General features: G+C 45.5%; 1 protein-coding gene across 2 annotated transcripts in view; it reads right to left on the bottom strand.

Annotated features, from left to right (window-relative positions):
• The window catches only part of coro7 (coronin 7), a 105,878-nt gene that overhangs the window by 63,480 nt on the left and 17,855 nt on the right, over positions 1-24,543 (bottom strand). For both annotated transcript variants that reach the window (XM_084571161.1, XM_084571162.1), the window contains exons 8-9: positions 8,540-8,623; positions 7,715-7,797 (exon numbers count right to left, since the gene is read on the bottom strand). In XM_084571161.1, coding sequence (XP_084427287.1) covers positions 7,715-7,797; positions 8,540-8,623 — 167 coding nt within the window. The remainder of the gene's footprint in view (positions 1-7,714; positions 7,798-8,539; positions 8,624-24,543) is intronic.

Genomic DNA, 24,543 nt, shown 5'->3' with positions numbered 1-24,543 from the left:
TAATTTAAGAGGCCCCGTCCATTTTTTATCTCTCCCATGTGTCCGCACACATGAATTACGTGGGCATGAGCAACTCCCGCATGTCATCCACGTCCCAGTCTCTCAGTCACTCCCTTCGCACCTCCGTTACTCTCTGTTAAGGCCGTGAGGTGCGCAGTGACGGGCTGCCAATGTGCAGCCGTACCAGAGGCTGCGGCGGCGTGGGCCCAGGCAGCAGGGTGGGTGTGGGCAGAGGAAACCATCTGCTAACGAGAAACACACTTCTCTCCATCACTCAGATCATTGTTTCAACCGCAGCAGAAAGAGGTGGCAGGCATCCCGGAGGTGACTGGCGTCCAGATGCAAGATTTAAAAACAGGGAGCTGTGCCGCACCACGGTTCCTGATTACTCGTGAAAGGGACAATCACGGGCCTTGTGAAGCAAATGCATGCGTTGAAAGACTCTGGGAGAGTTAAAAACAAAAAGTGCACAGTAAAGGACGCTCAAGGCATGGAAACAAGCATGAAAAGAAAGGGATTGTTAAACAGTCTGAGCACGAAGGCTACTGTGGCTTTTCACGCAGAGAACTCGTCATCTGGAATATCTCATTTAATCTCCACTGTCCCTTAGCATCGCATCCGTGTGTTGTGATAATAACGGCCTATGCTGTTTCCACATCCGCACTGCATCCTCCTGTCAACTCCCGTCTTTCACACATCTCCATATAACACACTCAGCTACCGGCTGGTCTACCCCACAGAGCAGGGAGAAGCAGTCTTGAATCGGACTTGGGACGGGCCAGAGGAGTTCGAAGGCTTTTGATAGGGTAAAGATTCCAAATGTTATTGCGAACGCACTTTTATTAAAAAGGGGAGGGAGGAAAAAAAAAAAAAGAGATTTTTCCAGATGTTGGAGAAAAACAATATCCGCAGCGGCAAGTGCAACTCTGCCACTGACTTTGTTAAGGATGGAAAGTGAAATATGAAGCCTCAAACTCTGAGGCCAACACAGATTAGCGTAAGGTTTTAAAAAAAGCCTTCCATTTGTTTGTGTAATTACCTTAACAGGATTACGGCGCGCTCAACTGCCAAGTATCGCAGAGCACAAATAGGTTACCATTTCACAAAGTGTAAAGTATAGAAATGTAAAGGCGAGTGGAAGAAGTGAGGGAGGAAGGGAGGGACGAAGGAAGGAGGCAGCTGAAGTGGGAGTGAGAGACTTTATATTTTTCCTTCTGTGGCGAGTTCACACAAAAGGGTCTTTCTGATCCCTGGAGTGCCGAGCACATACCTGCGGGATGAAATCAAAACCCTCTGTGAATTATATTAAACATCCCCCTGCCAAGCACTCCACATACTTCCATGTGCTTTTAACCAGCTCTCAAAAGGCTCCATTAGATTTTGCCCCCAACGCTTAATTAGAATCCCAGACACCAGCACCTTGAAAAGTCCGGCGTCCTGTTCCCGGTTCATGCGCGTAGGGTTAAAGGAAGTCTAAGAGGTGGTCATGGTATAGGGATAAGGAGAGGATTCAGGGAAAGATAACAGCTGTGTTTTTGACAGGATTGTAAGCCCAGGAATAGTAGGTCGTTTGCCCTTTCGGTTAATCACGGCGCAGGAAAGAAGAGGTTTTCTCTAATGAGGTGTTACGGAGAACAAGAAGGTTGGGATTGCCGTACGAGCTTCCACGAGGAGCCTATAAAAGACTCGATATCTCTAAAAAAAATAATAAAATATGAGGGGATTTCAGAGCTCCCTCCTCCTCCCTTTTTCATTCGCTTCTTCTGGTCAAACTCCCCCCTCCACTGAATCACAAACTCAAACCCCAAATGACTAACAGATTCCAGACGCCATGTTTCAACTGTCAGAGCGCCGAGTTCAGGTTCCTTGACGGAGCGTGTGCGGTCACATCTTGACTCCGTACCATCCCCCCACCCCCTCCACCGCCCATCCCCCGTCCTGGAGACTCAGCCCAGAGGATCACCTGAAGATCGCGGTTTTCCCTCCAAACACGAGATTCTGAGCTGCACCCGGACAACGAAGCTCTGTTTTCTCTTAGAAGGTGAACTCTGTGAAAGGAGCAAGGTCAAACTATCGGAGAATTTTTTTTATTTTTTTATTTTTTTTCTTCTTCTTCTTTCTGGGTTGGTTTGGTTAGCGGTGCCGCAGCTGCACCTAATCCCCACAGGAAAGCCTTCATCTGGGACTGATTTTAGAGCGCCTGGGCCGGGGCGGGAGAAAGGGGAGTCTGTTCTGTAAAAGGCTGGTTCCCTTCTGGGGCGCAGACCTTTTCTCAGTCCGTCTGATTAAAGGGAGTTTGGCTCAATTACACCCACTGACTGAACCCCGCTCTGAGGCACGACCAAAAAACACACAGAAATAGATCGAGGAAGGTCAATGAGGAGTGCGAGCATCACACCTGGGATACTCCCACCAGCGCGCCACAAAGCCCAGTCAGTCAGCGGCGCTTGCCTCAGAGGACCCATGTGTAACCCATGACTGGGTTGGGAAAACACTGAGGCCGGCTCTCTGGGGACAAGCTTATGTCCTCTCCAATCAACGGGCGGCATACTCGCGTGCACCGGGTCATGGGGATCTGTTTTAATCAGCCTCTTACCAGAAAAAAATAATTAAAAAAAGCCAAGGTTTTCCATGATGACGAGAAGTAACAGAAGATGAATCTACATACATGTGTTTACTTTACTGTCCATGTGCTTGAAGATAGAAGAAGAACATTGTTAGTGACAGAGGACAATTACAGGGGTCACGGTCGGAGCTTCCTCAGTTTTGTCATGCTGGATCGTAACCAAGTGACCCTCAGAGAGCTCACCGTCAGCTTTACGACGCCATTACAAAGCTAGCACGCAGGCAAACATCACCGAGCACAAGAGCATGTGTGCGGATGCTAAAGTGGCGGATAATTATTATGACGTCTCGAGAATTTACGCGGCAAGCTGGTTGCAATCGTGCCCAGTCGTAAAGTTCACTGATTGCAGCTGGCGTAGAGGCCCAATTAAACTCATTATCATAATTCGGGTTTATAGAGGGAAGAGTATGAGGGGAGGCGAGGGGAGGGTAGCGCACAGGGATCCACGCTGCTCTCCAGTGTCCAGATCCGCGGCTCGAATGGAAAACGGCGCTGCAGTAATAGCTACCTTTGCACATTTCAAAAACCCTCCACTCAGATCTGTCACTCTTCACTTTTTTTTTTTTTTTTAGTCTCTATTTCCACCCCAACCGAAAAATAAACCACCCCCCTCTCTCTTTATTATTCTCCGTCCACATTATATTCCACCCACAGCCCCCCATTTTACTGGCTCACGATCCCGGGCCTCTTTCTGTTGTGATACTCCAAAGAAAACAGTCCTACTGAATGTTGCGGACAAGCGCAGCTAACCTGATACAAGCCAGCTCGCTGCTCCAATGACACACCATGTTTACCGCAGCCCTTTTAATTAAAAACAGGAAAAGAAGAAAAAAAAGAACAAATCCATCTTTATTTGTACCTCGGGCCTAAAATGACAAAGAGGAAACACGCCGCGCCATATGGATGTTTGACTTTGAGCTTACTTGGCTGCTCATTTTTAGTGCTTCGGTTGTACTTATTAAGTGCGCAGTGAGTTTTTTTTTTTCAATAGCTGCTAGGACATAAACAAGAGAGAAACGCTGAGGCAGTGCCGAACGAAAAGCACAGTTATCCTCAGAAGATCTACCATGATGACAACCCGGGGATAAAGAATTAAAACACGGCCAAGGGGAACTTGAGGACAGCCTCGCAGTGAAGGCACGGTGAGATAATTAATTAGCGGCGGTTAGCATTAACAAAGACTGAAGAAAACTCCAGCAATAAGAAAACCTTTTGCCCATTTCCTGAAAACAGGACGGCTTTTTCTGTTATCAGTGATTACTGGCTGCATGCTATGGGGGAATTTAGGTATTTAGCCACACTTCAACACCGATCAGCCACAACATTACGACCAGGAGAAGTGAATAACATCGACAATGTTCTGCTGGGAAACTTGTGGACCTGAAATTCGTGTGGATGTTACTTAGACGTGTACCACCCACCTAGACCAGACTAGGCACCCCCACCCCATAGCAATGACACTCCTTGAGTGCAGGATGCAGCCTCACATAGGCACACACACAAAAATGGTTTAGGAACAACTCAAAAAAACATGAGTACAAGGTGTTATGGTGCGTTCGAGTGCCCATCCAAACCAGTGGGACGTGGGACTTATCCTGCCTCCAACTAGGAGAAGTGCACTGGAATGCCTGTTGAAGTGGAACCTCCTACCGGCGAACTCGGGGGAGCTCGACCTACCCCGACCTCACCAAAATTAAGTCGGATGATAATGGCGGCGCCCATGGAGTCTCACGTCGTTTATATTGTGCGCTGAAACTCATTGATTCAATATTGATTGACATTACATCAGGACAATTTTGTCATATTAACATGCAATTTGTTTACTGTCATACAGTTTTGTAGCGTTTAATAGGGGAAGGGGTAAGACAACACGTAGCTATGCAAATGGATGACGTTACATATTTTGTATGTGACCTTTAGATGATTTTAGACTTTTTAGAAGCAATTTAGCAACGACGAAGGCTACAGTGCATAATTACTCATCCGCAGTTTGGCCTCTTCCATCTCGTTTGTGTATGTAAGTAGACTGAATTGCTGACAGTCAAAATGCCTCTTCAAAAACAAAGCGAGTATCAGTTTAGCGTGGCGGTCATCCATGTTTTCTGTTTACATTCCACTTCAATTGCCTCGAACGCTTAGAAGTAGGAGCTAGTACATTTCAGGTAGGATAAGTCCCACGTCCCACTGGTTTGGATGGGCACTCAAACGTAGCATTAAACTGGCCTCTAAATTCACTAGATCCCAAACTGATCCAAGTATCTGTGGGATGATCCTCCCCTCGATCCATAGGACCCAAAGGCCCCCCACTAACAACACAACAGAACACCCTCAGAAGGCCCATGTCCATTCTCTGATGAGTCACAACTGTTTTGGAGACACAAGGGAGACACAATACACAATATTTGGAAGGTGGGTGGTCATAATGTCACGCCTGATCGGTGTATACACAGCATTCAGTGGATAATGGGTTGAAATAACTACAGGCGCTGAAACAAACCAGGAGAAACGCTCCAAAGAAAAACAGAAACGCTAAAAGTGAAGACAGTTTTGCAGCTGAGGAGAAGTGAGAAGGAAAATGAAAAGAAGGAATGTCAGCGAACGGTAAGCTCTCATCTGTCATTTGATTGCCTCCCTCTCTTATATCGGTGCTGGCGTGCAGGCATCTGGAGGGGATGTGGCCTCGCGAGTGATAGCTCTCTGACACACCACCCCGGCACATGATAGCATGATTGGAGTGATTTAATGCAGGACATCCAGCGCGCCGCGCCGCACACACTCCCCCTGCAATTACGTCCAACGGAACATCACAGCGTTTCAAATTAGCAAGTATCAAGATACAGGAAACCAAAGAGCTTGTGTCAGATTCAAAGCCCTTAACATTTATTTAATACATCCAAGATGATCTGGTCTTCTGTTGATTTAAAGATTGTGGAAGGACTTGCAGCGAACCCAGCTGCATTAGAAGGTGGTCGGAGCGCTTAACAGCTTGTCCCCAGATGAGCAGCGCCGTCCCCTCCCTCAGCGTTTGCTCATTCTCTTCAAGATGTGACATCGTTACGCCAACGATGCAAAGACTCTGAGCAAACTTCAACATTCCTCTCAGTCACCACGCAGACAAACCTTGGAATACAATTAAGTAATTGACCCTTTGACGGCCTGCAGATTGGTTTGCTCACTACCAACAAGAGGGCTCCCACCCTTTGTCAAGCTACAGCTTCCTGTGTTACTGCTGCTAGATTAGACAAACAAAAACCATGTGGAGGTCCATTTCTAGAGGTAACGTGGAGACAGCCAATGTATGCATGTGCACCGATCAGGCGTAACATCATGACCATCTTCCTAATATTGTGTAGGTCTCCCTTGTGCCTCCGAAACAGTTGCGACTTATCAGAGAATGTACATGGGCCTTCTGAGAGTGTCCTGTGGATGTTGTTAGTTCGGGCCTTTGGGTCCTATGGGTTGAGGGCAGGGGCCTCCTCTGTGGATCATCCCACAGATACTTGATCAGTTTGGGATCTAGTAAATTTGGAGGTCAGGTCAACACCTTGTGATGTTCTTCATGTTTTTTTTAGTTGTTCCTAAAGCATTTTTGTGTGTGTGTGTGTCTGCTTGCCATCAAGGAGTGTCATTGCTATGGGGTGGGGGTGCCTGGTCTGGTCCAGGTGGGTGCTACATGTCTAAGTTACACACCAATGTCAGGTCCAAAAGTTTCCCAGCAGAACATTGGATTGTCACAAGATGGTCAACGTTATTCACTTCACCTGTCACCCGGTCATAATGTTGTGGCTGATCGGTGTATATCACAATCATGAGTCTACAGGTTTTCAATGTTTTTCTATGGAAATGGACAAATAAATGCTATCTTGTAGATTTTAGAAAAAATAAACAATTCCACATACGACGCTCGCCTGACATTTCAGTCGCACAAAAGTTAATATATCAGCTTTAGTAAAAAGGAGAAAACAAATGCGTGTGTGGCATCAAATATCTTCCACTTTGATGTAAAAGTATGTTAGCGCCAGACAAAGCAATTACTGTAAAGAAGCACTCAACACTGACGACTATTTGTCTCAGTGAAATGAAAGGGGAAGCGGGGGAGATGGAGACGAGAGTCGGGGACGAGGGCAGAGGTTGTTGTTTAGGGCAGCGTTGTGTCAGCTCCCGTAAAGCGGAAAGCACAACAGCATTCCTCACCGACCGCTCCCCTTTGCTAGTCTAATGAAAACTGTTCACGCAATTTGCATATATTCACACTGCACGACTTTCAGACTTTTCCGGTCCAGCCGCGCGCGGGCAGGCACGCGGCCTCAGATACCTGTGCCAAGCGCCAGATGTGGAAACCGTGCTGCCGCAGTCATTTCACACAAAGGCGGCGACACGAAAGCAGCACAGTTTCAGGCCCGATATGACTGCGCAGCTACTTCGCAGCAGTGATAATAAATTGACTTAATCTACCACGGCACGCTGCGCGCTGTAACAAAGTCCGGTCGGCTCTAGTTTGGAATGACTTGGCCCTCCAAACCTGTTTATAATAGCGCCTAAAACGCATGAGCTCAATCTGACAAAGCAATCCACACTCCCACCCCCATCTGTTCCCTTCCTTCCTCCATTTCTTCCATTCCTCTCTCCTCTCTGGAGCCCAGCCACGCTCCTGCTGTCCTCCGGTCCTCGGCAGCCACGTTTGGAAAAATAAACGGAGCGACTGGAGAAATGACAAGCAGCGAGCCGGGGCGAGAAGTGTCAGTGCGTCTGCTGCTGCTGCTGTTTCCTGACCCTTTCCAGCGGTTATGCCAATAGGGGCCACGCAGCACACTCTTTCCTCTTGCCGGGAGAAGAGGACAGACGCCTGTGTGTGTGGCTCTGACCCAGGAAATAGCAGGAATGTGGAGGGACAGTGTCAAAAACTCTGGGAGGTCCGCATGCCTGTCCGGCCTTGCACAATGCGCGGAGGCCCTCCACACATCATTCAATATATGCAAATGACACATGCATAAAACCAGTCTGTATGCTAGGTACGTCCAAACACACACAGGCACGCTTTGTACTGTAACACGTTATATTTCACGCTCTAAATGTCGGGAGGCTTACCCATTGGATGTGCCGAGGGACACCGAGTTGACCGAGGAGCTCAGCTTCCTGCTGTCCCAGAGCCTCACCTCGCGGCTGCGCATCTACACAAACAAAACGAGTCCATGAGCGCAGGCAAACTCTCACACTCACCGCCTAGTTTAACAGCTCCACAAACTACATCCAAATTTATCACACAGTTTGATTTCCACCTTTGGTGTGCCCAATGTTTTGGCAGCTGAGCGCAGATCATCGTAAAAACCAGCTCAGCGCTGTTTGAGGGTAACTTCGCGGTCTCGGGAGGACAATGAAAACATTGCATCACGTTGGGTTTTAGCAGTACGTTAAATTTCATTAGAATAAATCTGAAAAGTTAATAAACTTCACACTTAAAATCTGGAGACTGACTACGTTTGGAACGGGTCGCTGAGTCTGGAGCGGTAATGCTAACGGTGCTGCTGGATATCAAGGCCCGATGTTTAACAGCCAGCATCAGCCGTGCCGGACTAAATGCTGCTAGAGTGTAAAAGTGGCATGCATTACATTTGTATAAAAGCATTGTTAGTGGAAGCTTATTGAATCTATAGCTGTCAACCAGATAAAACGCACATGCCCTTGATTACAAGCATACATTAGAAACACAAGGTCCCGCACAATCAAAATGAATAAATTAAATTAGAGAGGACACAAAATGTCACACAGTTAAATCAAATTACGGGGAAAAGCGATAAAAGCCAAATATATATGTACGAGTTTATCAGATTAAAACATTTTCTTTTTCTTGCTGCAGTTCTGCAAGTCCACGACTGTCGTGGCGTTTAACAGCAAAGAAAGACAAAATCTCACCGTATCAAAGCCGGTGGTCAGTAAAAAGTCGTCTTTGGCCCACAGGATGCGTGAATCCTTGTTGGTCTGAAGGCTCTTGGCACTCTACGGGACAATCAATGGAAAAATGTAATTAGAAGGTACAATTAGTAGCACAATAAGATCATTTGAACACATTTAAAAAACAAACAAACTGACTTTAAATCCGTGTCTCTGTGATGAACCCCATCTTTAAACATAAACTCTAAGTCTGGTTCAGGATAATGAAGGGAGTGATGAGTGAATGATTTGCAGGGATGAGGAAAAAGACAAAGGAGGAAGGAACACAGACGGGATTCCCAGGTGCCTCAGATCCCTGTGGTCGGACAGAACAGGACTTGTCCCATGAAAGGGGCGCTTGTTATTGCTGCCGTAGCAGACAAGGTGACTTCTGCCCCGAGTGCAGCTAAGATTACCGAACGGTGACACCGACTCCGTGTAGGCGCTCGTGGTGCTTAGGCTCTGTTACGCCGTTTCCATGGGGAGTATGTGTCAAAACAGCTCAGCCTGGGACGCGTTTGATAGGTGGTCTTCAAATCCCGTTGTCAGGTTAATGGCCAAAAAACAACTGGGGGTGTTGAAATGTGGAGAATGTTTGTAAAGGCAACGCACTGAAGAGGGGCTAGACGCAAGTGGAAGGGATCATGTAATCATGTAGGATTTTGTATGCATCCTACTCAACACTGTAATAATCAAGCCATGTACTGTATATACTGTAATTATGAACCAAAAGAGAAGAGCTGAACTGTGCTTGCACAAAGAATGTCCGTCAGCTAATTTAAAGTGTGGTTTTCAAACAAGACAGGCTTTAAACCCCTTGAAACCATGCTATTTAGAGCTTATCTGCCAGGACAGGTAATACCGTGATTGGGGCTCCTTGGCATGTACTGTGTATATTAGTGCTAGATTTACACTACCCATAAGGCGTAGGGGTTTGTGGTGAAGTTTCCATGGAATACAGTTGTAATTTATTGTTGTTGCCGCTCTAAGCCTGAAGAACAAGCCAAATGCCTCCAGGGCTGAAGAGCCAACAACCGCATTTCCCATAACGTCCAAAATCGAGTCAATTCCCAAAGACTTCCATGTTCATTCGTTCATTCATTCATTCATTCATTTTCTGCAATCGCTTGTCCTCTGGAGGGTCCTGGGGGGGTGGAGCCTATCCCAGCTGTCATTGGGCGAGAGGACAGGTCGCCAGTCTATCGTAGGGCTAACACAAAGAGACAGACAACCATTCACACTCACAGCAGCATGACCAATTAACCTAAAGAGCATGTCTTTGGACGGTGGGAGGAAGCCGGAGTACCCAGAGAGAACCCACGCAGAAACAGGGAGAACATGCAAACTCCACACAGAAAGGCCCTTGGATTCGAACCCAGAACCTTCTTTCTGTGAGGCATCAGTGCTAACCACCACACCAACAACCATTATAAAAATGGTTTTAGTCTCTACAGACAATTTAAAGTGTGTGAGGGCTATGTGGCCACTATGAGTGACAGGTGGACGTCCTAGCAGGTTGCTAGCTCTCTGCACAGGCGTACATTTTTTCCAATAACTGGTCAGGCAGTGCCAAGTTGGCGTCTGTTGGGGCCATCCACACTGAGCCTCAAAAATCCTACCATAGGAGGCCATTTTTATGTATGGTCAGCGGTTGGTGAGGGAGACAGAAGCTTATCGTCAAAGGCTCGACATTAAAATGAGGAAACATGTTGCACAGCAGGTTGGATGTTATTAAGTCCAGCTCTGTAAAACTCTCCTCAGCACATGTCTGAGTCTACTTAGCCGAAGCCGTTCGCTGGAAAGAAGATGAGATATGATAATTAGATCCAGTTAGAGATGATCACAGCTCATTTGTGTGGAGGAGGGACACATGTGGGAGCCATCAGAGCTAACTCGACTTCCTTTTCTTTCCTTGTCTGATGTCACTCTTGATGTCACCACTCACCCAGCCTTGTGGTTTGGGCGAGAAGAGTTTCGTCTCTAATGAGCGGTTCAACGCTACCTATTTTACCCAAATCCTTCTCTCGTATCAACGAATATATTTATATCATATTTATTTTTTTCTTTTTAACTCCTTAAGATCCAAAAACCCAGTATTGGTCAACTCTATAAAATCATTAAGACTACTCTGTTAGTTAGCTCAAAGGTAAAGGCGTTCTAGGGACAGATGTAGATTAAGGGCAGGAAAAAATTCTTAATTGATGTCAGTGAGAAGGAATTTTAGGTTCAACTCCCTTACCCATGGGTGCACTATAATAGTGTTTCATCTGGTTGAGAAATGAAGAAATGAGATACTGATTTTTAGGATGAGCAGACAGTGCAGGAGTTCAAAAAAAGCTAAAAGGATAACCAGAGAGACAACACAGAACTCACCCTAAAACCCACAAATCATCATTTTTTATAAATGTAGGTGTCCGCACAAGTTAAATAAACCAAACATCCAGGACGTCAACTCTGAGCCGGGCTTAATGCTAAGCTAAGCTAAGCTAAGCTACCTGCCTCCAGGCTATTGCTCCTTTGTACCGATACGCAGACATGACAGCAACACCAGCTTTTTATGTTCGAATATTCCCCTAAACACGCAGAGACAATAATAGAGAGATAAATCTTCCGTCTGTGGGGGTAGATGTAAAACAAGTTTACATTTGACTCTTCCCTCTAAGCGTCAAGCTCAGGCCAAGACTCCTGTGCTGGATCCATCCGTGCCAGCGAAACAGAATATAAATCCTCAACGGACAGCTGTACGTGAGCTCGTGGGCCCACACCGGCGGTTCAAACTAAATTCAGCGTTCTGAGCTGCGAAAGAACTTGACATTGCCACATATGCACACGCCAACATCAAATGTGCGCTTTTACTACCAGCATTTTACCTGACGCCATCTGGATGTTATACAGATGCTTTCTGGCTCCCGGTGTGCTCCCAAATACCTTTATCCACTAAGAGGGTTTACAAAACACTCTACTGACCTGGCTCTCAAAAGCGTTTCTGAAGTAACACTACCAAAGTACTGACAGAGTTGATAATAAGTCCTGGATTGAATAAACACTTAAGTCGTGACTGAGGATCGTTTTTCAGCCTGCAGTCAGCCGGTATGCCTTATGCAGGTAACGGAGCTTATATTTGCCTTGATAAGTCCATGCAAGTGAGTCAGTTGAAAAATAACCCCGATGGACGGGAAGGGTCCAGAGTAAACTCAGACCTGGAGAAAAGTGATAGATCAGTAAGGAGCGAGGGAAGGAGAAGGGCTAAAGCTAGTGCAGTATAAACAGACGCGGGGAGAATTCATTGCCACTGGGCTGTTCATCACCGGCAGCACCGGACCATTTCCTTCCAGGGGCAAGACAATGTCCTGGCATTCAGACCAAACTAGGAACAAGTTGCTATTGCTCTGACTATTTTAAACCGTTCAGGGTCTGCTCGACACTGGTGTTGCTTCTAGGAGTCGCACGTGTTGTCTGATTCAGACATTGGGCGAACCCTGGGAGATTCCAGTTGGGTTCATATTACATGACACGCAAGAACACAATTGTGCATCATCATCATTTCTTTTTTTAACTATGTTCAGTTATGCTGATCTACTGCTGAGCACCATGTATGTAGAAGTATACATTCATAAGGCATAACATTATGACCACCTGACCACAATATTTTGTAGGTCTCCCTTGTGCCTCCACAGTTGTGACTAATCAGAGAATGGACATGGGACTAGGGTTAGGGTGAGGGTTAGGGCTAGGGTTGTCCTGTGATGTCTGGCAACAGAATCTTATTACTAGGGGCCTTTGGGTCCTATGGGGGGGTCTGTGGGGTCTGTGGATCGTTCCACAGATACTTGATCGGTTTGGGATCTAGTGAATTTGGAGGCCAGGTCAACACCTCGTGCTGTTCTTCATGTTTTTTGAGTTGTTCCTAAAGCGTTTTTGTGTGTGTGTCTGTGTCAGGCTGCGTCCTGCTGGGGATGGCTGCTGCCGTCAAGGAGTGTCATTGCTCTGAGGTGGGGTGCTTATCTGGTCTAGGTGGGTGATACATGTCGAAGTAACATCCACACGAATGCAACGTCCAAACGTCTAGGAAAGTTAGGAAAGTTAGGAAAGTCAGGTCCAAAGGTGTCCCAGCAGAACACTGAATTGTCACAAGATGGTCAATGTGTTTCACTTCACCTGTCAGTGGTCATAATGTTATGCCTGATCAGTGTATATACAGTATAGACACAGACTGCCACAGCAGTGATTTGTCCAAAATGTGTTTCCTCGTTCAACCGGACAAGCTCCTACAAATCTTATGCAAACAGCAGCAGTGAATACCTTTTGTCTACGTGCAAAGATGAATCATCTGGACTACAATTCATGACAATCCAACCAATAGCTGTTGAGATATCACAAATGCACCAGAGTAAAGGTCAGTGTGTCATCCTGTGAGGATGAATGTCTGCACTAAAAAGAAATCATAGCCGAAATGTTTTCAGACCATCCGTCTTCCTTTGAGTCACCGGCAAGAAAACAACACCGTACACAAGCTTCAAGTCACACCCAAACAAACCTCTATCCTCCTTTTAAAGCCATCTCTGAAGTGGACTACACACACAAAAAAAAAAAGACTTTTCTTATTCTTTGGCTCAATAAACCTAACAGTAAAGCTATATCACCTTTCAGTGAACCGGCTCTGGAGCAGTTTTGCCATTACAGCATCCCTCAGGCCTTCGCTACGCTGCCTGAGCCAGCCAGGAAAGGCAAATAAACCGGCCCGACGTTCCTCGGCCCGAGACTTGCACAGACCGCATAGATCACACCGCCGTGATGTCATCTTTCACCCGGATCTGCAGGCGCGTGTACCTTTGAGCCTTTTGATAAAGATGTCACCGGGACTTGGCAGCCGGAGCCAAAGAAGTACAATTGAGGATTAAGGGGGTCTGCTCGCCTTTTCCCAATAAACAGACTTTCAGCTTAAGGAAGCGAGTTACACTACTACTAACCCCGGGGCAGCCAGAGGACACAACATCTGGACCTTGTGAGTGTGTATATAAATGCTGCCAAACAGTATCTCTCCACCGCGGCCGTAAATTTAACTCGATTCCCATTCACCTACGGCCCCCTCTCTCTTTGCAGATAAACCTTATGGACATGCTACAAATCGATCATGACACACTTGGAAAAAGGGGGGAGAAAAAGAGAGGAGGAGGCAGAGTGGATTGGGGTGAAATAAAGAAAAGAAAAGTAAGACAAATGTTTTTCTTAGCAGCAGAACAAAGGGTCCGAGCAAGAGGAATCGCACGGAAAGAGCAGAGAAACGGCTCATGACTTCTTGGCAAAACACGCAAGAGAAGGTGTTGAGAATCAGTTACACCTGCTTGAATGACCGGAGGAAGTAGAGGAAACGACATCGCATCTGGGGAAAGAACACCACCGACACAGGTGTCCGCATCAAGATGTGGGAAAATATTTCCTGGACTGTTCTATTCAAGATCTATCAAGAATAAAGAAGGAATGCTGGAGCTGAATAAAAAAAAAAAAGAGGAAGGGATGAAAGTGCGTCTGGCTGAGATAATACAAATCAAATGACACCAGGCAGGGTTTACACTAAGGTTAAACACTTTGCAAGCCGAGACGTGGAAAGTGCCAGGCAGCAGTCTGGCCAATTATGGTTTTATGGGTCTATTAAATATCCTCTCTCAATATAAACAAATGAGGATCACTCCATCTCCTTCTGTCCTTCTCCTTCAGCTATTTAACTCCTGAACTTGAACAGACGGCGAGCACATCTGTGTCACTCGCCGAGAATGTTGATTCACCCACCAGGACGAATATCAGGTGTCTGTGTGCACATATGGGAACCATCAAAACCCCGGCATCTCCCTCTCTCTGTCCATCTTTCCACCGTTCTGCGCATCGGCCCGGCGGGGCGCGAGCACTCGGAGAGCGAGTGCCAGTGGTGCAGAAATTAATTCGGTGTGCTGGAAGATCAAGTGCTTGTTTTCACAATTCCGTCCAGTCGTGTAATAACACAGAGTCGGCGTTTTCCAGTCCGATAACGTGCGTTCAGGAAAAGAGGACGGTCCAACTCACTTCTGCCTTGTAATTTATTTTGGAAATTTGAAGTTGTGTCATACAGCCGCTGGTGTGAGACAGTTTTTCTTTTGTATCTGGTGTAGTTTTTTTAAGACCTAGTTTAACATTTTGGGAAATACTAGCCTGGAAGAGGAATTGCTGGCCCAATCAGAAGTTTAAATGCCATTATCACATCTGCTGTAAAAGATATTGACAGCAAATGGTGAACAGATAACGGGGGTTAGGGCGTTTCTCAAGACTTATAGGTCACATAATTCGTTGGTCCAATTGTGTGAAGAAGTTATTTTTTTTTTCTTTGCATCAGATGAAACATTTCCCATAATGAAATCCAAATGGTGTGTTATCAGACTCAGATTTTGATAAGAATTGATTTTAGCTACGCAACGCTAGGAGAACTACACTTATTTACTTTCCTTCTAAGACAAAAAGGTGAACCACCCACTCTGTGTATCTGTGAAACACAAGGTCATTCATTCGTTTTCTGTAACCTATTGTCTTCCAGAGGGTGGCGGGGGGCTGGAGACTATCTCAGCTGTTACTAGGCAAGAGGTGGGGTACACCCTGGACAGGTCGTCAGTCTATCATAGGGCTAACAGACAACCATTCACACCTACGGCCAATTTAGAATCACCAGTGAACCTAACGAGCATGTCTTTGGACGGTGGGAGGAAGCTGGAGTACCTGGAGAGAACCCACGCAGACACAGAGAGAACATGCAAACTCCACACAGAAAGGAGCAAGAAGGTTCTGGGTTGGAATCCATCGGACCCAGAACCTTCTTGCTGTGAGGCATCAGTGCTAACCACCAGACCACTGTGCCGCCCGCAACCGATTTAGCTTTGCACCAAAGATGGGAGGGGGGGAAAAAGTAGGCCCAACCATCAAAAAGGTGACCAAATAGAGATCAATACACTTGATACACCAATCAGACATAGCATTATGACCACGGAAAGAAGAAGTAAGAGACGTTTGGACCTGGCATTCGTGTAGATGTTACTTAGACATGTGCCACCCACCTACACCAGACCAGGCAACCCCACCCCATAGCAATGACACTCCTTGATGGCAGCAGCCATCCCCAGCAGGATGCAGCCTGACACAGGGACACACACAAAAACGGTTTAGGAACAACTCAAAAACACATGAAGAACAGCACAAGGTGTTGACCTGGCCTCCAAGTTCACTAGATCCCAAACTGATCAAGTATCTGTGGGATGATCCACAGAGGCCCCTCCCCTCAAAGGCCCCCACTAACGACATCCTGTTTCCAGACACCACAGGACACCCTCAGAAGGCCCATGTCCATTCCCTGATGAGTCACAACTGTTTTGGAGGCATAAGGGAGATCTGCACAATATTAGGAAGGCGGTTATAATGTTATGACTGATCGGTTTTATCCCCAGCTGCAGCCACTCATCGCTTCAACCTGTTCCTCATTTTCTCTCCTCTCCCATCTCTCCACTCTCCCAAAAGGAAACATCCCTCTTTTCCTTTATATTCCCCTCCTCTAATCAATAACCGTTGCCTCGTAGCTTTCATCACTCCTTAAAGAGGCTCCTGCTCGGCCTTTTCATCTACAGCTAATTAGCCTTTTCAGCAATTACACGTTTCTCTCCATCCTGCTCCGTCTCCATGGCCCATTTGAGCCTTGTTCCCAAGTCCGAACGTGCTACCTTGAATGTACGTCTGACGGGAATCCAACCAGCCATTTTATGCTTTCATTTCCTCCGCCGCCTACCGCCACTTTTTCTCCGTTAATTGGAACCATACTGCATTTGCGTCGTTTCTCCGAAAAGTCCAGAAGCCACAAATCGTTTTGCTTCACTTCTTCTCCTGCTGCCCACTCCCTGGCCGATGATGAAAATGAATGTGCAAGGTCGGAAGGAGGACAGGGAGCGTGATCTAAAGGAATGACGACAAATCTTTAGGCGCAGCTGTAACAGCATGAATCTAAGACGGAGCTTTTGTGAGGGTCATACGTCTTAATCTCACCGTGCACATAGTAGACTTTTATCTTTAGAGCTTCATTGGATACAATCCATACAGACAAACAGCGATAGTACTATATAGAGAGTGTTTGTGTGGTTATTTGCAACATTCAAATACACATAATGATCAATTTGCAAGTGAAAAGTCCAGGTAGGGAAGTAGGACCTCCACTGATTCAACTCGCAGGCAAACCAATCCTCCTTTTTTTCATATCAGCTTCGCCGGCAGTCATTCTTTCCCCTCGTCTCATTTCCGTTGTGTCAGCAAATGAAAAGCACAGAGCAATAAAAACTAACTGAGACGCGAGCCAAGATGACAACGCGCACAGCTGCGGGACCAGGTCTACTCTGCAGACGCCGAGCAAGACCTGCAGCGTTTGGGGAAGGTCTACAGGTTGGCCCGCTCCCCAGTTATAAATAGTCTCCCTGTACAATAGGATTTCCAGGAGTCTTTTCTCTAGGCAAGTTGTTTGGAGGGTTTTTTTTTTTTTCCCCCTTTCTTTCTTTTTTTATCAATACCATCTTCATGCTTGTTCCCATTAAGGCAAAAAGAAGGAGAGTTAAATATATGGGACACGGAGATGGGAAATGAATCATGACAAAAAGGAAAAAAACTACACCCTCGCGCAAGGCACATAAGTCTTAAAGGGGATCAAGGGGGTATTTCCTCAATTTCATCCTGCACACTCCCCGTATACCACATGTGTAACATACGTCCTACATATCTGTTATGATAAGGTGGCAGGTGCAGTGCTGTCAAGTAGAGTTTTGTTTTCAGTTTGAGGAGAAAATGTACTATTAACAGAACACAAAAGCCAGATTTTATTGTATTGTAGCTGTCTATAGTAGACAAAGAAAAGTAGGACATCTTCACATTTAGTGACACACAGTTGTCAGAGTCGTTACAGATTAATTTCTTGTCCTTTGACTACCTAATACACCATTAGATACTGTAACTAAGGTAGGATTAAGAGAAGGCTCGGCCTCTGCACACCGCACCGTCCAGGCTTTCTGAGAGACTGCCTTCCAGCCGCAAAGACGTCAACTTTCGTTTTAAGAGGACAGGAAAAATACTGGCCCTTGGACTCGGGCTACAGATGGAAAAATAAATAAGAGGGGGTAAAAGAAGCATAAGAAAAAAAGGGGGGTTTTAATAGGAGCAGCTCCCTTTTGGACACCACCGAAGGACAGAACTAAAAAAGACAAGATTGCCGAAGTGCCAGGAAGAAAAACTGAAAATGCAGCGAAAGCGATATTCACTGCATCAGCAGCAGAGGTTACAAAGATGATTTGAGGCTGCGCTGATTATAAGATCTGTAGCTTTTCCATGAATGGCTAAAAATACGGGACAGAAAATTGGACGTTGTATATATAAATGCTATAGTGCAGTGCGCGAGGCCCGACTTTCTCAGTGGTGTAGGATTTCGAGAGCTGGCGCGACCGTACCTCCACTGCTGCTGCATTAATTTGTTTTTACTCCAATGAAATATACTTTCCAGATCCCGTAAATTAAAACAGGAGATTACAGGAGATACAGTTTACCTACCTCCAATACTGGATCTAAATGGTACAGTATAAACTCTTCAAACAGTTTGCATAAGGAAGATGTAGGGGCTGATGGCTGGGTCAACAAAACTTTGAAATCTGACATAGGAGATTCCTGTTCACTTCTCCTTAATCAATGCTTATTTGAACCATGACCAGTCCATAAGCTTACCCATGTGCTTATTATTGTAACCAAGATTACAAAGATCCCCTATTTAAACCCAAACTCTGATCTGGCGTTTCTGTGATTAGCATAACAAAGTTTTACTATTTCAAAGAAACGTTGCCAGTTAAATTAGCCAAGTAAGAGTTATAGGAAGCAAATACTCCCCTTTATCTAATGGTCATATCCTCATACATTAGAATCTGTTATATAAACTTAGCTCCAATTCCTCCTCCATGTTTTCCAAAGCTAGGTTTTGGGTACTGTGATACCCTGTGCTGTGATACTCGGTTGGTCCAGGCTACTTGAACAAATCAGTTTGTGCTGTTCTAAGCGAAATGAAACACTAAAGTGGTATAAAGACATCTAACGAGACAACAGTGCCAGCCTGGGATGCGGTCACTCTTCCCTGGGGCCCCGAGGAACAACAGATTGAGTTCAAGTGTGAGCAGAGTGTGTTCGACCGGCACTGTGCCTCCTGGCAGAGGCCTCCCTCAAGGAAAACCACCCAAGGTCACAGAGGTTGGTCTTGGATTAGAGCGCCATACGGAGTTAGCCGGTTCCTGGAACTGACATGATAGGACCAACTGAACTCCCCAAATCTGCGTTTCAGACCAAAAGAAGCACCAGCCAGCCAGAGAAGATTTCAAGCACATGTGTGGTATGATCTCCAAGGTTTTTGATGGTTATTGCGGTTGAGTTTCAAGCAATGAATATTCCAAAGATGCACTTAGTGGCTTGGTCCTTTAAGTCCAAACAGAAATGCATGTGGCAGGACAGGGCACTAATGACAGAGGAAGGAATGATGCTGCTGAGTAAGAGCAGTGTCTCGTGATACTCGGGGCTGATGACAATCTGCACGCCAATCCTGCTCCACACAAAAGACTTAAAACAAGATATGATTCTTTTTTGAGGGAGTTGGGGTGTTTTATGTAGATAGGACGTGTCAGACAGAGCAGGAGTCCCCCAGTCCCTGTAGCCAGGCCTACAGTCGAGTGCTATGATGGATACTGTTGGCTGGCTTTACTCCCTCCCTGAAACCACATCATAGAGGCTTCACATCTTCAAAGTACCCCCACACATTTGAATAGAGGCCTTGGTTGTGAACACTGGGATTGTAATGGGAGGCACACGTGTGCGAGGCATGTCCATGTCGTTTGGGTAAAATCATGGGATCCTTTACCCATTGTTAGTGCTGGAGACCATTCCCCTGTTTTACCAAGCCTTCTCAAACCTCAAAGTGTAATCAAAGTAAGACACTGGAACTTCTCTGCTTCAATTTTAAGGAGCTAGGAAATCATTCATATTGAAGCAAGGTTCTCCAATGAATCATAGAAAAACAAGTTTAACGAGATTATAATTACAGACGCAGGTGTTGGCCTAAAGGGGACAATTGGATAAGATGACTTTAAAACATGCTATCCAATGGTGAGGCTTTTACTCCACTAAACAATGGATATCATTTCAACGGTCACAGCCCAAGTTTTGGCCCCTGACACATATGTATGTGGAGCAACAGAGGCAGGGATAGCCAAGTGACAGCTTGATTAATTGCCTCATCTTCTCTATGCTAACAAACAGCTCAATCCCCCTCCGTTGCTATGATGGGCCCTTAAACACTAACTTTACGCCAACACTCAGCAGCTTCGCTCGGGGAGAACTTCCATTTAGCTCTAGCATGAAACCACAAATTGCAGCAGAACCTGTTGCCTTAAGAAGCCCAATTAGTAAAAGATGACCTTAGTTGGCTTTTGTTGGAAGAGGATGTGGCATTTATAAGGACATGTGTGAGCCAGATTCAAGCCCCCCCCCACCCCCCGCCTAGGCTCGACAGTTTCCACTCATTATGGTAAAGAACACAGCCCACTTTCTTTGGCCTCGGAGAAGAAAAACATTCGGCACCGATGCAGGTATGCGCACCTGTGTCCGTTTCGCAGAAGTGGGGGTAAACAACAGCAGCACTGGAGTACAGTGCATTGTTCTTCATCCCCTGAGATGGGGGAGGCTATGAATCTTTGTATTTGGCACCATTCAACACAAACATATGCAAACATGACACTGCCAAATTTTTTTTTATTAAAAACCACAAATTGGTCAAATACACTGATCAGCCACAAGATTAAAACCTATTTCCTAATATTGTGCAGGTCTCTCTTGTGCCTCCAAAACAGTTGTGACTCATCAGAGAATGGACATGGACCTTCTGAGGGTGTCCTGTGGTGTCTGGCAACAGGGTCCCATGGGTTGAGGGGAGGGGCCTCTGTGGATCATGTGATCAGTTTGGGACGTCGTGAATTTGGAGGTCAGGTCAACACCTTATGCTGTTTTGTGCTTGATTTAAACGAACCATCGTCATTCTGATTCTCCAATCCGATCACGTCCGTGAAATGTGCATTACAACTTGAATTTGCGGAAAGACAATTGTGAAGACTACAGAATGAATGCACCAAGGTGTCTTTAAACTCCCACCTCTCGTATCCAGCAGCGTCAATACCTCCTGCAGTAGCTGACCACAAGTGTGATTGAGCTAGCACATGGAGAAAATGCAGGCAGTGCCAAGTAGGATAATTGAAATATCACAAGCGTTTGGTCAAACTGAGGTCAGCCAGCCAGCCTTGCTGCGGATGGAGCCCACGCTGCACTTCATTTTCGCTCGGGGCATTCAGCTGTGTCCCGGGTCTTGCTCTGACTTTCTCCACTGGAGGCCTGCTACGCCGCATGTGGCTGCATCTCTCATCTGACATCAGGTCAACTTCTGCTTCTGCTACCCGGTATTCAAATAGCTCTGTAGATCTGTTCAACAGCACCTGTTGTCTTCAGCTACTTGCATGCTCCAAAAACACAAAGTGAAAATGAACAAAACAGCACAGGCTAGAGGAGACCAGCAATGACACAATTCGCACATCGTTTTTTGCTGCTCTAGCCGAGAGAGCCACCCTCCCAAAAAAAACAACTCCCTTGCTCCAGGATCAGCAGACTCTTGCCAAGATTAAACCAATGCAGGGAAACGATTTGTCGTATAAAAGGGATCATTCATTATAAACGAAGAAGTGCAACGGGCTATTGAAGTCACACTGAAAACTGGAGCAGAGATAAGAAGGGCAAACAGAGGTGAAGTCACATGGGAGGTTGAGACACTCTGAAACTGCGCTGATATCCATGATATGACTCATTTCTTCTTATTAAATCAGTTCATCTCCAATTCCCAGATAAACCACTCTCATTAACCAACTGATTATCATCATTTCATTAGACAGTGTTTCTTCTTAGCTTCGTCTTCCTGCTTAAATAATAAAAAATAAAAACATAGATCCAGACTAAGCATAACCAGCAGCTGAAGAAGGCCCTAATTCCCATGGCGGTGCAACTTCACTTCCATGATGCGGCAGAGAAACAGCAAATCATCATCCATTTTTGGCTCCAGGTGTGATCCACATGTGTACATAAGGCCTTAATTATTATTGGAAAATAAGAGTCCCAGAGCAGCCAGCGGGCTAATGAGACCTCCGCTCACACACACATAACACACACATGTGAGCAAAGAGCTCCGTCGCTGCCAGCTGGCACCCACTCTTACCCCTTTTCCTCCGAATAAATACTTCCAACGCCACCCCCAGAAAACACACCCTCAAACACACACAAAGACAGACCCTGTTCATTAGTTGACTCGGCTAAAACCTCTCCAAACTTCAAATCTCACCTTCCAAATCCCACACTCTCTTGCAGCCCTGGACCTCTACACCCCCTTAGCTAATTCTCCAACTAATAATTGGGCCATTCGTCTGTTTTTAATCAGGCACAAGATCTCAAACAAAACCCAAGACAACACTGTCACTTAGCTTACAAAGAAGTCAGTAAAACTATGATGGATCTATCACACAAGAGTCTTTTTATTATTTCCCAAATACCCTGAAACTAACCAAGACTGGCAGTGGGGTGGTAGCCAGTAAAACAGGGAGCCGAGAGATGGAGAGAGAGAAAAAGAAAGACAGGAGAAGAAAAATGTGGAGGGGGGCATAACATCTGTACTGAGTTAACCACTGGCTATTACCAGGGTCCTGAACCCACCAGGCTCCGATGGAGAGAGATACAGGAACCGAAGAGTGTGCATGACAGTGATTGGGAAAGACGACGGTGAGTATTGACAAAAAAACTAAAACTGTGGGGTCAGAGAGGGCAGAAGGAGGCAGAAAGAGACGTTCACGTCCTTGCAAAGAATCAGGAACCCTGCAACAAGGAGTCCTGAGAAGGTCAACTGGGTACCAACCTAATTGACATTTTGACACAATTGAAGGCATACCCTAAGTGGCCTAGGTTCATTAGGCACACCTTGCTAGAACCAGGTTGGGCCCCCTTTTGTCTTCAGAACTGCCTCAATTTTTCATGCCATTGATTAAACAATGTGCTGGAAACATTCCTGAAAGGGATTGGTCCTTATTGACATGATAGCATCACGCAGTTGCTGCAGATTTGTTGGCTGCACATCCATGGTGCAAATTTAAGTACAGTGAGCTCATTGTAATGTTAAAGAGACCAGTTTGAGATCATTTTAGCTCGGTGATGTGGAAGTAGACATCAGAGGATGGGTACACTGTGGTCATAAAGGGATGGACATGGTCAGCAATGACACACAGCTAGACTGTGGCATTTAAACAATATTTAGTTGGTAATAAGGGGGCTCAAAGCGTGCCAAGCACAAATTGAGACTCATTAGACCAGGCAACTTTTTTCCAATCTTCTATTGTCCACTTTTGTTGAGCAACTGCAAATAGCAGCCACATTTTCCTGTTCTTAGGTGAGTGGCACTCTTCTGCTTGCCCGTCCGCTTCAAGGTTCAACGTGTTCAGAGATGCTCTCCCGCATACCTCACTTGAAACAAGTAGTTATTTGGGTTAAAGCTCGAGTTTCAGCTCGAAACAGTGTGACCATTCTCCTCTGACCACCGGTATCAACGAGGCTTTTTCAGCCAGAGAATTCTTTGTAAACCCTAGAGGTGGTTGTACTTACAAAAATCCCAGATCGGCAGTTCCTAAAATACTCATACTAGCCTATCAATGGCACTTTCAAAGTCACTACTACACTACATGCCTGAATGCACTGCGATGTGCTTGGCTGATTAGATATTTGCAATAATGAGAAGTTGGACAGGTATACCTAATGAACTGGCCAATGAGTGTTTTTGACCTGATATTTGTACAAGCAGTGGATGATGCAGGGCTATGATGAAACTCCACTGATAGTATCTGTAAAATGTGTACATTACATGCAGCCCTGCAGGACTTTGTTGAACTGTGGGCTTCATGCACTCACTGGAAGAGGGGCTTATTATGAGGACGATACACAGGAATATGTTTGATACGACGTGTTTACATTCAGAAAGAGAAATGGATGTCGAACACAAGTTTAGCAGTAAAAGCTGTGTTTAACACAGCAATAAACTTTTGGCCACAACTTTATTTTTCCCTGCTGGCCTTGGCTCCAGTTTTTGATCACTTATATTGGCCGTATAGACAAATACTTTTTAAAAACACAGAAGCCTTACTGGCTCGGTTTTAGGTTAAATTATGCAGCTTGTGCAGCTGGAATTCAGAGCTCGCCATCGAGTAAGCCTGTGACATATTCCTGGCATGGGCTCCTTCTCTTTATAGACATAATATTTCATAATGTTGACTCCGTATTCCTGTGGTGTTAACATTAGACATTCTCTAAACTCTAAACAAGCTTCATTTTGCGGGAAGTATTAGAATTTCATTTTCTGGCAAGCGCAGACATTCTGCAAAAAGGAATAATTTGTCGGTACAACAGAATGCTAAGAATCTTTCTGAGGAAGGAATTTCCATATCTGCATCGACATCTGACGCACATTTTAAGTCATGCTCTTTTGAACCTGAAACATTAGATTTGTCTTTCAGCTTGTTCACCACAGCCTTGGATTCAAAGTGCCTCTGATCAGAGCCCAAACTACACATTGAGAATATTTAAGAATGACACAGAAATCCTAAAGCAATTAATTGTCCGGTAACATAAAGCAATAAAAATATTGTTTTTCATCAGGGATCTCTTAAAATAGCCTGAATAAACTTGACTGTTGAACTGAATATCAATCTGGCTAAAGAAAACCACCATTTGCAGTTAATTTATAATAGTTTCCTATCGTTTAATCAGAAATGATGGCATTATATACTCACTGGCCACCTTATTAGGCACATCTGTTCAACTGTTCATAT

This window comes from Chelon labrosus (genome assembly GCF_963514085.1).
Source record: "Chelon labrosus genome assembly, chromosome: 21".
Classification (NCBI taxonomy): Eukaryota; Metazoa; Chordata; class Actinopteri; order Mugiliformes; family Mugilidae; genus Chelon; species Chelon labrosus.
This window is presented reverse-complemented; position numbering and strand designations above follow the sequence as displayed.